Here is a 14,597-nt window from a genome sequence, read left to right as displayed (position 1 = left end):
ATTTTTTTTAAAGAGTAATTTGTCCGGTTAACCCAACAGTAACTTGTGAATATTTTACATTAAAATATTAGTACAACCGGTTAATAGTGGTCCTCACATCCTAGATTGGTATCTTTAATGACAATTACACTACTGTTCATTCAGATTTCTAATATTCAAAGTAACATCAGGTAGTAATATGGTAACTTTGGTAATAAAGTTGGTAAATTATAAGTGTGATATGAAGTTTACTCTTTAAATATCGAACGTTACTACTTCTCCAACGAAACTTACTACTTTATAATTAGTAAGTTTAATTCAAATCATAGTAAATTTTTGTTGAAAAACGGTAAGTTTTACAAGTAAAATGATAAATTGGTGAATTGTTCAAACTTACCATATTTCACAAACTTACCATTTTACTGAAGAAAGTTACAACAATTACAATTAGTAAGTTTAATTCAACTAATGGTAAGTTTTTTGTTAAAAAATGGTAAGTTTTACAAATAAAATGGTAAATTAGTGAATTGTACAAACTTACTACTTTATTTCACAAACTTATCATTTTACTTAAGTTACAACAATTATAATTAGTAAGTTTAATTAACATGACGGTAAGTTTTACAAATAAAATGGTAAATTGATGAATTGTCCAAACTTACTACTTTCTTTCACAAACTTACCATTTTACTTAAGAAAGTTACAATAATTATAATTAGTAAGTTTAATTCAAAAAAATGGTAAGCTTTTGTTAAAAATGGTAAGTTTTACAAATAAATTGGTAAATTTGATGAATGATTAAAGTTCCTAGTTTAGTGAACAAACTTACCATTTTAGTTTAACAAAAAATACACAAAATTTATAATCATTATTTTAATGGAATCAGAAAAGACCAAAATTGTCGCTAAAGGTGAATAACTTAGACAACCACTTTTAACTAACATTAGTTTAGTATTTCGTGAGGTGACTTGTCATTACTGCAGCACGATCCCTCCCAGCTACCTACTGTATATCTTCCACTGCGTGTATTTCGGATTATCCTTTTGCAAATTCGCTTTCAGGGATCAATAATCTACGTGTTTGCTTGCGTGAATCGATATTATCTAGATCTCAGATTGTTGTAGCACAGAAAGATTAATGTAAATACAACACTAGTTATCTTATATTTGAAACCTCTTTCTTCGGGGTTTAATCAATCGTCACTTTGTTAAAACAAGGATTCCTTGGATACCACCTGATTCATAATGAATTGATCAAAGTGGGCAGTTAAAATTCCAAATGCCGCTTACTGGTGCTGGAGAAAAATTTTACAACTTAGGCAGCTTCATAAACCATGTGAAATTGGGTACGCGCTTGCGGTATGATGCTTGTCCTGTTGGATCTCTATTGGAGTTTTTTTTTTTTTTATTATTTAACAACTACTATAAGATGGAAGAATTTAAATCGTAGATCAGAACACTATGCATATGTATGTTATGAGCTATGTATCTAAACAAGGATTATTGAACAGTGAACAAACAATTCAAATATTCTCAATCAAGAACTATTAAATTTTCTTCTCTTTTGAGTGGCAAGAGCACTTATACTGGTGGAGGAAGCTACTTGAGGCGAAGGCAAGCGAGGCGGCCCGTAAAGAAAGTTTAGTGAACTCAGCCTTGAAAAGAAGCTTCCGCAGAGCAAATGGGAGGCCATATTCAGGAGATCTTGCCTAGAAGAAGTGGAGGCTCTTCAGAATAACATATATGATAAAGGCTTCTTCCACAATGCATGTCAGATAACTTTTCCTTATTCAACAAGAAAGTCATTTTCGTAAAAGAAATCAAAGTTGCGCTAGTAATCCCTTCAACTCCTGGTGGAGGTGGCTTGCGAGCTATTCTTAGCTCTTATGCTTACTGGATGACCTTTACTCCTGGATAACAATCTAAATGCAAGGTCATATGGGGTTTTACCTTGTCTATGCGATCTGTCATGGTGTAAAATAGGTCCCTTTTGCTACATGGTACTCAATGTCCTATTGCAGCTTTGACAGCTCACTTTAAGGTAAAAAGAATGATGATATGGATTGAGCATTTGGAAAAAAGGTATTCATAGCACATCTGCGTTCCCATGCAACAAGATAGCACTTGCTCTGCTAATAATGTAGTTGTCCAATTTTTGGCATGCAATACTTTAGTTTGTCCTCCTAGTTATCTGACAGCAACTCAGTTTTACAAGGAGATACTTCATGAATTCTTGACTAGGTGCCTCTGCTTGACTGCTTCTTATACTTGTTAGACTCTTATGACTAATTGCGTTTTTTGTTGTATACGTCCTCTCTGATATATTTACTAGAGACCTTATCTTTTGGCCATAACTTCTTCTTGAAAATCTACTTTTATTCTTTCCTTCTAGTGGGAATGTACCCTTTCTTGTCTATACATGGATTGACTTCTATCAGATGATTCACATTTATGGGATGGCATTCAAATTCTCATTGAAGGTTGATTTCTAGAGGATCTATGTCCAACTTGGAGCAGATTACTTTGTCTGGCCTCGTATATGGGAATGCCCTATTATCTACATGGCTAACTCAATGTGCTTTTCGAGAATGTAGAATACAAGGGACTACATGTAGTTTCATTATTATCATTTGCACATTAACTTTTTTTTTTCTTCCTTTTTTTTTTTAAATTTATACATTTTTCTTGTTTAACATTTAAACATTGAAAAATGAACCAAACTATTCGATACTCGAATCGAACTCAGCTTGGTAAGAGCTTGTTCGAACTTCATTTCCCAATTAGCAAACCCAAATTTGAATAGAGTTTTGTGTTCGATAACATTCAAGTTGGATAAAAAAAACTTGTTCAAACTCAATTTAGTAAATAAACAAGCCAAATTTGAACAAAATTTCAAACTCGTTAAAATAATAAAAAAAGTTTGAACACTAAGGTGTTCGATTTGATTATATTTGTTTACACCCATATTTAAACATTTAGAAGTTGTATATTATAGTTTAGAAACCAAAAGTGTACAAAAGTAATAGTTTAGGGTCGACTAAACAATTTACTCTATATTTTATAATTAATTTTATCCATACCATATAGAAAGGTTTGCACTCTTTGGTCTCTACCTCTATATTCTTACTCTTTTGCTATATTAGTTAATTTTGTTTTGCAAATAATCTATTAATACACAATCAATTGCTTACCTACCTTTCTACATATTCTTCCTTTGGCAATTTTTTTTTAAATAGTCACAAAATATCTTATCAATTTAAAAATTCATGTTCAAATGGCCTAGATCAATATGAACTCTACTAATACAAGAAAGAATTCTCCACAAAATGCACTAATAAGTGGATATCTAGCTTTCTTTTCCCCCCTCAAAGTCAAAACTACACGTGTACATATTAATTTTTTTTTCCCTTACACGGGTCGGGTTGGTTTGCCTAATAGTTGGATGGCCGGGTAGTCTGTGGCCGGTCTGAAACAAGAAGAAAACGGTTTCAATGTCCGATGCTCCAAAATTTCTAAATCCCTCGACGGCACCAGAAACCCCTCTTCTCCAAGTGTCCCATTGTAATGGTACAGAACCAGTTGGAGGCAATGGTGACAGATTTGTTGCAGAAAGCAGTAAACTATTGCTCAATAGAAATGGAGTAGAATTGGTATTGAAAATGATTTGGTAATTCAATTTCTTAATATGAATGAATACAGACTGGAAACAATGGATTCAGAGATAGAAGGGGGAAAAGAGTGAAGGAATGAAACGTGAGAGGGAGGGAGGGAGATTGGCAGAGCCAATCTTTCTTTACAAGTAATTGGACAAATGACAAAATGCTACCTATCACTAAGATTTCTTCTGCTTTTATGGTTTTCCCGGCTAACTAACTTCTAAACTAACCAATGAGCTGAGGCCAGGTGGATTCTAGAATGATCCGTCCCACTTGTTCATAACAGAAGCATAATTCTGTTTGGAGCCAAGAAAAACGTGTTTCCTGAATCACGCCTTCCCTTTCTTCGGTTTGATCAATCGCGCCATCCTTTTGCCGTAGACCACGCCTTCACCTTTCTTTAAGCTGAACTGGAAAGACTTCTGCACTCCATGACAGTACCCCCTCCTTCACAAATATCTTGTCCTCAAGATTGAAACTGGGGAAACTGCTTCTCAATATCCTCTGCGAATTCCCATGTTGCCTCTGCTGGATCTGTTCCCCACCAGTGAATCAGCCATTGTACTGCAGCAGCATTCCCTTTCTTGACTATTCTCCTATCCAGCACTGCTACGGGCTCTACCCTCAAGTGCCCTTTTCCATCGACTTCCGGTAGCTGTAAAATAGGTGTAGTCTGTTCTCCAACTTTTTTCTTCAGTAGTGAGACATGAAAAACAGGATGTATTTTGGACCCTGTTGGCAGCTTCAGCATGTAAGCAACCTCTCCAATCTTTTTTATTACTTCAAAGGGCCCATAGTAACGTGCTGATAGCTTGGTGTTGCTCCTCATAGCTACAGAATTTTGCCTGTAAGGTTGTAGTCTTAAGTATACCCAGTCTCCAATTTCAAATCTCCTTTCACTCCTCCTTTCATCTGCATACCTTTTCATCCTTTCCTGAGCCTGTGCTAGATTCTGTTTTAGTGCAATGTCGACCTTATGCCTTTCCCTTAGATAGTCTCCAACTACAGCCACCTTGGCCTGAGTGTAGGGTCCCAGGGCCATCTGTGGAGGCGCCTGCCCATACAGAGCTTCAAAGGGTGTCATTTGAATAGCTGTGTGGTGACTGGTATTATACCACCATTCTGCCATGGCCAACCAGTGGTTCCACTTCTTTGGTTCTAGATGGGAGAAACATCTGAGGTACATTTCCAGTACCTGATTCACTCTTTCTGTCTGGCCATCAGATTGTGGGTGATAAGCTGTGCTGAGGTCCAGTGTAGCTCCCAGTAGTGTAAATATCTCACTCCAAAACAGACTGGTGAAGATTCTATCCCTGTCTGATAGCATGCTTTGGGGTATTCCATGTAACCTGACTATCCCATCCAAGAATATTCTAGCAATTTTTGGGGCATCAAAGGGGTGCGATATACTCAGGAAGTGAGCATACTTGGTGTACCTATCTACTACTACCATGATGGTGTCTTTTCCCTCTGAGTTAGGTAACCCTTCAATGAAATCCATGGTGACATGGCTCCAGGGAGACTGTGGGACTGGCAGTGGCTGCAGTAACCCTGGATATGACACATGCTCATCCTTACATTTCTTGCAGACATCACATTCCAAAATAGCTGTCTTAATGTCCCTGTGCATACCTGGCCAGTAGAACAGCTGTTTAGCCCTCAGAAAGCTAGCTTGTATGCCAGAATGTCCCCCTAACTGTGAGCCATGTAGAGTGCTGATCAGTTTCTTTCTTATCTCTCCCCCAGATCCCACAGCTATTCTTCCTTTGAACTTCAGAACATCATTATGGTAGCTGAGGTTAGGGACTTGATCTGGTTTCAGCAACACCTCCCTGATGCTATCTTGTGCCCAATCATCCCCTTGGTAGCTGCTAATCACTTCTTTGATCCATTCTGGCACTACAGTTGATATTGCAGTACAGTCCATTCCTTGATCACCTCTCCTAGACAAAGCATCTGCCACTACATTCTCTTTACCCTTCCTGTAGTGGATCTCATAGCTCAGCCCCATGAGTTTAGTTAGCCATTTTTGCTGCAGGGGGGTGGTAATTCTTTGCTCTAATAGGTACTTCAAACTCTGATGATCTGTGTTGATGATGAAGTGTTGACCCTCCAAATAGTGTCTCCACTTGGTGACTGCTGTGACAAGAGCCAGTAGCTCCTTCTCGTAGATGGATAACCCCATATTCTTTGGTCCCAACCCCTGACTGATGTAAGCTATTGGTCTCTTGTTCTGCATGAGGACTGCCCCTATGCCCTTGTAGCAGGCATCAGTCTCTACCACAAAAGGTTGGTTGAAATCAGGTAAGGCCAGAACAGGAGTGTCACTCATGGCCCCTTTGAGCTTCTGAAAAGCTTCCTCAGCTTCTCCTCCCCACTGGAAGCTGTCCTTCTTGAGCAGTGCAGTCAAAGGCTTGGCTATGCTGCCATACCCCTTGACAAACCTCCTATAATATCCAGTTAGGCCTAGGAATCCCCTCAGTTGTTTAACATTCTCTGGTCTAGGCCATTTCACCATTCCCTCTATCTTCCCAGGGTCAGCCTTCACCCCCTCCTCTGTGATGATGTGCCCCAAGTACTCCACCTGTGCCTGAGCAAAAGCACATTTGCTCCTTTTGGCGTACAGCTGGTGCCTCCTGAGGATATCCAGAACCTCTGCCACATGCTTCAGATGCTCCTGTAAACTTGAGCTATATATTAAGATGTCATCAAAAAATACCAGTACTGATTTCCTCAGCTGTTTTTGGAACACATGATTCATTAAGCCTTGGAAAGTAGCAGGGCCATTGGTTAGCCCAAATGGCATCACCTTGAACTCATAGAGTCCCTGATGGGTTCTGAATGCAGTCTTGGGTATGTCTTCAGTCTTGACCCTGATTTGGAAGTACCCTGCTCTCAGGTCAATCTTGGTGAAGTACCTGGATCCATTCAACTCATCCAGGAGCTCATCAATAAGGGGTATTGGGTATTTGCTCTTCACTGTAAGCTCATTCAATTGTCTATAGTCTACACAAAACCTCCAGGTGCCATCCTTCTTTTTAACTAGTAGTACAGGGGATGCAAAGGGGCTGTTACTAAGCTGGATGATGCCATTTCCCAGCATCTCCTGCACTAGTTTCTCAATTTCAGACTTCTGGACGTAGGGGCATCTGTAAGGTCTTATCTGGAAGGGCTTGGATCCCTCTTTCAAGGTGATAGAATGGTCATGACTCCTTTCAGGGGGTAGTCCCTGAGGTTCCCTGAACACATCCTCAAACTCCTGCAGTACCCTCCCCATTTCTGGGGGTATGGCTTCAGTTTCTGGTACCTCCTCAGTTACTGCTTTTAACTGAGCCAGGATCCCATAGGTTTGTTTCCTAGCCCACTTGTGCAGTCTACTACCTTTTATCAGCTTTAATTGCACCTGGTGACCCTCCCCCTTCAACTCCACTTGTTGTTTCCCTTTTTTGAACCTCACCCTCAGCCCTTGGAAGTCAAATTCCATGGGACTGAACCTGGCCAGCCAGTCTACCCCTAATACCATATCACAACCCCCCAACTTCAAGGTATTGAACTGGTGTTGAAACTCATATCCCTGCATTTTCCAGACCACTGGCTTAACTAGGCCCCTGGACTGAATCTTCTCTCCATTAGCTACCCTGACCATTAGGGAGGGTCCACTGCTGATTAGGCCTAGGCTTTTGGCCAGTTGTTCATCCAAAAAACAGTGAGTACTTCCACTGTCAATCAATGCAGTGACAGTTCTCCCTTTTATGGTCCCCCTCAGTTTAATTGTTCTATGCTCCCCACCCCCAGCCAATGCATGCACAGAAACCTCTATGTGTTCATCCTCCAGTCGACCCTCAATGCAGTCACAGAATACTTCAGGGTCAGTCTCCTTTTCCTCCTCAGTGGATGCAGAGTCCCCCTTTTCATCAGTGACTAGCAAAAAGTGAATGTGGGATTGCTTACACACATGGCCAAGTGTGTAGGGTTCAGCACACTTATAGCATAGTCCCTTCTCTCTTCTGAGGTTGTACTCACTAGGGGTGATCCTCCTGAATTGGTTCTGGTTGCTGTTTGGATATTTATGGTTTTTGATGGGGTGTTTGTCTGACGTTCTGGGAGCAGCAGAGCTCCCCTGGTTATGGCTTGGGGTGTGGAATGGGGCTTTGTGTGTATGAATAGTGCTGGGTAGGCCTTTATGTATTTTCTGCATGGCTTTTAAATTTTTTTCTTGTAACTTAGCTGCTTCTATTGCATCAGCCAGAGTTAGGGGCTTGGCCATTTTTACCATGTTAACTATTTCTTCCTTCAAGCCACTTAGAAAACATGTTTTATAGTAAGAGTCAGCCAAATGAGGGAGTGAAGGCATTACCAGTGCTTTGAGCAGCTCAAACTTTTCCAGGTAGTCAGCAACAGATCCCTCCTGATTGAGTTTGTTGAATTCTTCAATGGCCTCCTCTGGCGTGCCTTCACCAAATCTCGCACATAATGCAGTGGCAAATTCAGCCCATGGAATGACTCCCCTGCCACTGAATACTCCATGGAACCAGGTATCAGCCCTGTCTCTTAGGTACAGCTCAGCAATCTCAGACTTCATGTTTTCTTCCACTCCATTGATCTTAAAATACTTGTTAGCTTTGCGGATCCACTCCCTTGGATTATCTCCTGTAAAGTTAGGCAGCTCCATCTTAGGCACCCTGGTGTAAGATCTGCTCTCCTTCCAATCTGATCTGCCCTGACCTTCCCCTTGTGTTTCTCCTTTCCTGGGGCCTACTATCGAACTGCTACTTTCTGTATCCTTATCCTTGCCATTCAACTTGGCCATCATCTGAGCCATCATAGACATCATGCTCTCATACTTTTGGTCCAGATTTTTGAGGGTCCTTTCCGTACCTTCTTGCCTGTGTTCTAGTACCTTGACCACACTTCCTAGCTCAGACAGATCCTTCTTCAATGCTTCATCTTGTGACTTAGCCATCCCAATGGCTCGTAGCTGAGCTCTGATACCACTGTAATGGTACAGAACCAGTTGGAGGCAATGGTGACAGATTTGTTGCAGAAAGCAGTAAACTATTGCTCAATAGAAATGGAGTAGAATTGGTATTGAAAATGATTTGGTAATTCAATTTCTTAATATGAATGAATACAGACTGGAAACAATGGATTCAGAGATAGAAGGGGGAAAAGAGTGAAGGAATGAAACGTGAGAGGGAGGGAGGGAGATTGGCAGAGCCAATCTTTCTTTACAAGTAATTGGACAAATGACAAAATGCTACCTATCACTAAGATTTCTTCTGCTTTTATGGTTTTCCCGGCTAACTAACTTCTAAACTAACCAATGAGCTGAGGCCAGGTGGATTCTAGAATGATCCGTCCCACTTGTTCATAACAGAAGCATAATTCTGTTTGGAGCCAAGAAAAACGTGTTTCCTGAATCACGCCTTCCCTTTCTTCGGTTTGATCAATCGCGCCATCCTTTTGCCGTAGACCACGCCTTCACCTTTCTTTAAGCTGAACTGGAAAGACTTCTGCACTCCATGACACCCATCCGACGTCGTTCTTCTCGTATTAACGTGGCCACTGGTTCCACTCCTCCGCGGCCGTTCCAGTTTGCTTACTAGTAACTTTCATCTCTTCCTCTCCTTTTTTTTAATTTTTTAAAATTTTCTTTTCAGTTATCTAGGATATGCTTAATTTAATGAATTTGTTGAATTATTGCTTTTTGATTATTTTTTAGAGTTATTGCTTAATTAAGTAGGAAGTTGGGTATGCTTAATTTAGTTAATTTGTTGAATTATTGCATTTTGATTAACTTTTTGGAGTAGTGTAGGATTGCCAATTTTGTAGGGGTGGGACCAGAAGTCGATTTCATGGTTGATATATACAAGTACTTTTGTGTAGGGGTCGATGGAAATGTTGGTTCTTTACTAGAGAGAATAGTTTATGATTGAAATATGAAGCATTCAATTGGGTTCGCTGCAGCAGGTTGTTAAGGGTTTTTCCTGAAGGTGTTGATCAGCCATGATTTACACAGCCATCGACACATTTTACTTAACTGATGAGCAACTAGAAAATTTGCCTTCTAGGAAGGATGGGATCGATATAGCTACCGAAACTACATTACGAATCTATGGTTGTGATCTCATCCAGGAGAGCGGGATTTTGCTCAGATTGTATCCTTTCTTTGCCTCTTTTTTTTTTATCTTTTTTCTTTCAGTTTTAATTCATTTTAATGCTATGCTGCTTTTATTTGGTTCTGTTCAAATATGAGAATGTGGATGGTAAACTACTATGGATCTCCTAGATATAGTTTTTGGAAAATTCTTGGTTCTGATAAAGTTTTTTTTTTTTTTGAGGTTCTTTCTTGTTGCTTTTGGATTTTTGGTTTTCCTTCATTTGGTTGTTTCCAGACCTCAGGCTGTCATGGCAACTGGCCAAGTTTTATTCCACCGGTTTTATTGTAAAAAATCATTTGCTCGTTTCAACGTGAAGGTATTTTTCCTTCTTCTTATCCCATCCAACTTCGGTTCTTCATATTTTACTTTCTTAAGTTTATCTAGATGGGCAGCAATGTTTGTTTATGATGATACAATGGCTTTATTTGTGAATTGTCAGAGGGTTGCTGCGAGCTGCGTCTGGCTTGCTTCAAAGCTTGAGGAAAGCCCTAGGAAAGCGAGACAAGTCCTTGTTGTTTTTCATCGTATGGAATGTAGAAGGGAGAACCTGCCAATTGAGCATCTGGATACGTCTTTGAAGGTTAGAACACTTTTTTGACTAATTAGTTCTTTTACATGGTGATTGTGAATTTGACTCATCTTTAAGGATATTGGTGATGTCCATTAAACAAAGTTCCCTTTCTTATTCATACTTTCTTGGGTCTCTTTTTTTCTTTTATGGAGGACAGAAATATGTGGAGTTGAAGGCAGATTTGGTTAGAACAGAAAGACATCTTTTGAAGGAGATGGGCTTCATCTGCCACGTGGAGCATCCACACAAATTCATATCGAATTACCTACGGGTGCTTGAAACACCTGAACTGAGTCAAGAAGCTTGGAATCTGGCAAATGATAGGTAAAGATCAACCTGAAATTAATTCCTGTTGCTAACTGGTATTACTTTGTAAGGCCAATCTACTTCGTAATTCAAGACAAGTCTAACCAATGTTGAAAAAAAGGGTTACCTAATGCACTGATATGCTGTGTTGTTGGTTGAAATTTGAAGGTGGTGACTTTTATAATTTAGTGTAGCAAAATGACAAAATTTGGCAGCTCATTAGCCCACTTACATCCCTTAACGACGATTTTGATACCAACTAGATGCTTTTTCCAATAGCTTGGATGTCTCTGAATTCTTAGAAACATTCAGCTCTGCCATTTTGTGTGTGTGTGTGTGTGTTTGTTGCCACATGGTCTTCTGAATTTTAACTGAACTATAGTCTTAGGAGGTGTGCAATTTTCTGATCTTGCAAGCTTCATGAACTTAAAAAATGCAGAAGTGTTTCAATGTGTATAGTATTCATTCTCTAAACCTGAAAGTGTCAATAGAAATAATAGCAAAAAAGAATTATCTCTAATCTCAGAAAAGCATTAAGCTATAGCTTCATATTGAACATAAGGGGGGTCTTCATATTTGGAAACATGTTTGATCTTTATCAATGGAGCTAAACATCAAGCTTTTTGCGAGTATGTCTTTTGTCATTTCATTCTTAGATGCAGGGAATTTGAAAGAGTGATTCCAAGACTAGAGCTTGAATTTTTCAGCTTTCGAAAAACAACATTTTCCTCTTGATGAACAGATTCTTTGCACAGTACATTTTATTGAGAAAGGAAGTGATTAAGTTGATGTCTTCCCTCGTACAGTTGAGTTGTTGCTAAAGTATGGTAGTTTTGGTCTCCAATATGCTTGTTCATGTGACCTTTATGTCAAGCACTTGGATTTTCTGTGTTTCTCAATTGGCCAGTAAATCTGCAATTAAGAAATTCATGCGGCAAGTAAAACTTTAGTTCTTAAAGTTTAAGATTGACATTTAATTACTGAATTTTCATTTGTTTCTGCTTGTAGATCTGGGATGCAGCACATGGGATAGATGATGTAGATTTTGTAAAATAAACAAAGGATGAACAAATCAATGGAGGGTTGGGGGGGGGTGAAACTTGGAAGCACAAATAGGGGGGTTTGAGTAATTTTGGAATTTCTCTGCAGGAATTATTATATGTTGTTTTTCACTAGGGCCGCCATCTAGCTGTAGAAGATTTTGGATAATATAATGTAGAAAGCTTAAGTACTTACCACAGCATAAGGAGGAAAAAGACTAGAACAGCGCTCAAAAGATGTGTCAGTGACAGAAGTAGAAGGGTAAGTTAAATGACCTACTGATGGGATATCACTTAAAGATAATAGCAAAAGACCAGTTCAGGAATTAGGTGCTTCAACATCTTTTAAGACAACCTCTATTGCAGGCAGATCTCAAACCGTCTTCTCCTGCAGATTTATTAAAATTTTACAGAGATATCTAGTTTAAGGTGACATGAGTTTCTCATTCATCTCATTATTAGTTATGGGGTTTTATCAGTCATTAAGTTGAACTTTGTCAAACATTATATCAGATATTTGTGAGTATCAGCAATAAATGTCTCGTGGGCATGGATATGGGCTTGAAACCTGAGCCTTATCTTGGACCTGGACGTGGTCTAGGACTTTGAGAGACTTTAAGACATATTTGGTCCTTGCATACATAAATTGGGTTGGGATAGGTATCAAGCTGTAAGATAAGACAGATTTGGCCCAAATAACTGCAATATTTCCAAGTTCTACATTCAAGTGTGCTAGCAAGGATTCAGAAATTTTCACTAAGGAATATAAATTCAATGGTATTCAGAAGTTTACATCAATTGCCTTGATGACATTTGCCATTTTCTAGCACCACTTTTAGCTATTGCATTTCCTTATGAAAATTTAAAAGCTTGATGTCTTGGTTGAATAGTGAATATTGAATTTATCTCAGTATTCTATTTACTTTCTAAAGAACTAGAAGTTGGGTTCACTTGCTTTGTATGGGATATGACTTCATGGTTTTCTGTGCATCTTTCTCTTCTGATAGTTTCCTGCATTGCTTATGCATCTTTGAGCAGCTTGCGAACTACTTTGTGTGTGAGATTCAAAAGTGAAGTCGTGGCTTGTGGAGTTGTTTATGCAGCAGCTCGTAGGTTTCAGGTACCCCTACCTGAGAATCCTCCTTGGTGGAAGGCATTTGATGCAGACAAATCTGGGATAGATGAGGTTTGCAGAGTACTTGCCCACTTGTATAGCCTTCCCAAGGCACAGTACATTCCTGTATGCAAGGATGGAGGGTCATTTACAACATCTAACAAATCATGGGATTTATCGCCTCAGCCACCAAGGGTTAGTTTTCTCTGTTTTGCTATGCTTAGGCATGCATGTTTGGTGTTTTTAAATTTTAGTTTTTACTGTGGTTCAATCGGTCAAATGTGTATCGTGTAGCATTATAAATGTATGAATTGATTTATTCTTTGTTAAATGCAGGAAGGATCCTTGAGTGTCCCACCTGCAAATGATAATAATACCAGCCCCAGGGGGACATCTACTGGAGCCAATCAAGAATCAGGCAAGGATGCACAATCCAAAGCTGCTTCAGACAAATTAAACGACTCGAAGAAAAGTGATGGAGAATCTAGAAGCTTGCCTACCGATGGAGACTCAAGAGAAGAACCTCTTTCAAAATCAATGTCTGAGCATAAAACAGAGGCAAGCGAGGAAAGGGACAAGAATGAAAGGGACAGGGATCGCAGCAAGGAGAAGGAGAGAGTGAAATCCCGGGACCGTGATAGGGGAAGGGAATCTGATCGGGAACGAGAACGGGAACGGGAAAGAGAAAGGGAAAGACAGGACAATGAGAGAGACAGGGATAAAATTAAGGACAGGAGTCATCGCTCAAGGGACAAAGGTAAGTATGTTTTAGTATATTTGCAGATTCGCAAGCTCTTTGCAACTTTTCTGTCTTAGTGAAAATGAACGACTCGTCATTTGATATTTTTCGCTCACACTTCAGGGCATGGGGAGAAATCGAAACATCACTCTTCTCGAGGTAAGTAAATCAGTTATCTGATGATTTTTCTTGGGCAAACTGTTGCTATAATAGACCTTTTTTGAGTTACGTTTCATCTGTTGTAGATCGCGAGTACCACAGTTCTTATTCATCGAGGGAGAAGGATCGCCGCAGGCATCATTGATAGGATTATGCTGCATTGTGATGCGAGCTGCATTTCTGTTACTGAATTCTGCAGTATCAGGTTTGTTGATGCCTGAACGGCAAAAAGAATGTAAAGAGCTGACTTTTCTTGCATAGGGAAACTTAAAATGGTCACTGTAATCTTTGTCACGGGGGGAGGAGGGGGGTAAAATGTCTCACAATGAACAATTTCAGATTACAAGTTCAGAATTTGGCTTGTTTGGACTAGAGATTTAAGATATTACTGCAAACTATATTAAATATGATCTGATTCAACTGAGCCGCATATTTGAGAATATTGCCGTCACCCATATTGATCTGCAAATGCTTTTCCTTGTTACAGAGAAAATCCACGAGGAAAGTGTGAAAATTCAATTCCTTAATCGACCGCATATCAACATCATATTGCCAGGACAGTGTTTATTCTTTTTGGCTAAACCAGGAAGTGCAGTTTAGGACTCTGCAGGTCCAAGCAAATACCAAAAAGAAAAGGCAAAAAGTATTTTATCACTTTCCGTTCATTGTTTCGATTGGGCTCAATTTTATCGGAAACTTGTTTTACAAATATCATTGGGAAAAACCCTACTTCATACTTCACATTGTTTTCAAGACATTTATGTTTTCGAAGAATTGATTAGCAGCAGTAAAAGACATCAACTACGGTACTTTGGTCAGCAAATCGTATAGCATGTCTACCATCTAAGGTGGAATGAATCTGCAAAACATTTA

At 39.3% G+C, this 14,597-nt stretch overlaps 1 protein-coding gene across 5 annotated transcripts; it reads left to right on the top strand.

The window, feature by feature from the left end:
- The first annotated feature begins 3,377 nt into the window (after positions 1-3,377).
- On the top strand, positions 3,378-14,547 carry LOC113727551 (cyclin-L1-1-like). Of its 5 annotated transcripts, none has more exons than XM_072076224.1 (10): positions 3,378-3,538; positions 9,168-9,239; positions 9,605-9,792; positions 10,030-10,111; positions 10,235-10,375; positions 10,524-10,690; positions 12,751-13,021; positions 13,163-13,583; positions 13,689-13,724; positions 13,811-14,164. In XM_072076224.1, exons 3-10 carry the CDS (start codon positions 9,641-9,643, stop codon positions 13,867-13,869), a joined length of 1,329 nt encoding a protein of 442 aa, XP_071932325.1. In that variant the 5' UTR covers positions 3,378-3,538; positions 9,168-9,239; positions 9,605-9,640; the 3' UTR covers positions 13,870-14,164. The 5 variants fall into 5 exon arrangements, 4 of the variants coding, with proteins under 4 accessions (XP_071932325.1, XP_071932327.1, XP_071932324.1 ...); XM_072076226.1 differs by having other exon boundaries at positions 9,602-9,792; XR_003457853.2 differs by lacking the exon at positions 3,378-3,538 and adding an exon at positions 14,212-14,547 and having other exon boundaries at positions 9,163-9,239; positions 9,521-9,792; positions 13,811-13,929.
- The last annotated feature ends 50 nt before the right edge of the window (positions 14,548-14,597 follow it).

The sequence above is a fragment of the Coffea arabica genome, chromosome 2c (assembly GCF_036785885.1).
Source record: "Coffea arabica cultivar ET-39 chromosome 2c, Coffea Arabica ET-39 HiFi, whole genome shotgun sequence".
Taxonomy (NCBI): Eukaryota; Viridiplantae; Streptophyta; class Magnoliopsida; order Gentianales; family Rubiaceae; genus Coffea; species Coffea arabica.
Note: the sequence above shows the minus strand (reverse complement) of the source record. Positions and strands in the feature narration are given on the sequence as shown.

Bases quoted from the DNA above. Each gene is read 5' to 3' on its own strand.
- LOC113727551 (XM_072076224.1), top strand. From the start codon at position 9,641: ATGATTTACACAGCCATCGACACATTTTACTTAACTGATGAGCAACTA. The intron at 10,112-10,234 runs GTATTTTTCCTT...GTGAATTGTCAG, and splicing joins TTGCTCGTTTCAACGTGAAG to AGGGTTGCTGCGAGCTGCGT. The intron at 13,584-13,688 runs GTAAGTATGTTT...CTCACACTTCAG, and splicing joins TCATCGCTCAAGGGACAAAG to GGCATGGGGAGAAATCGAAA.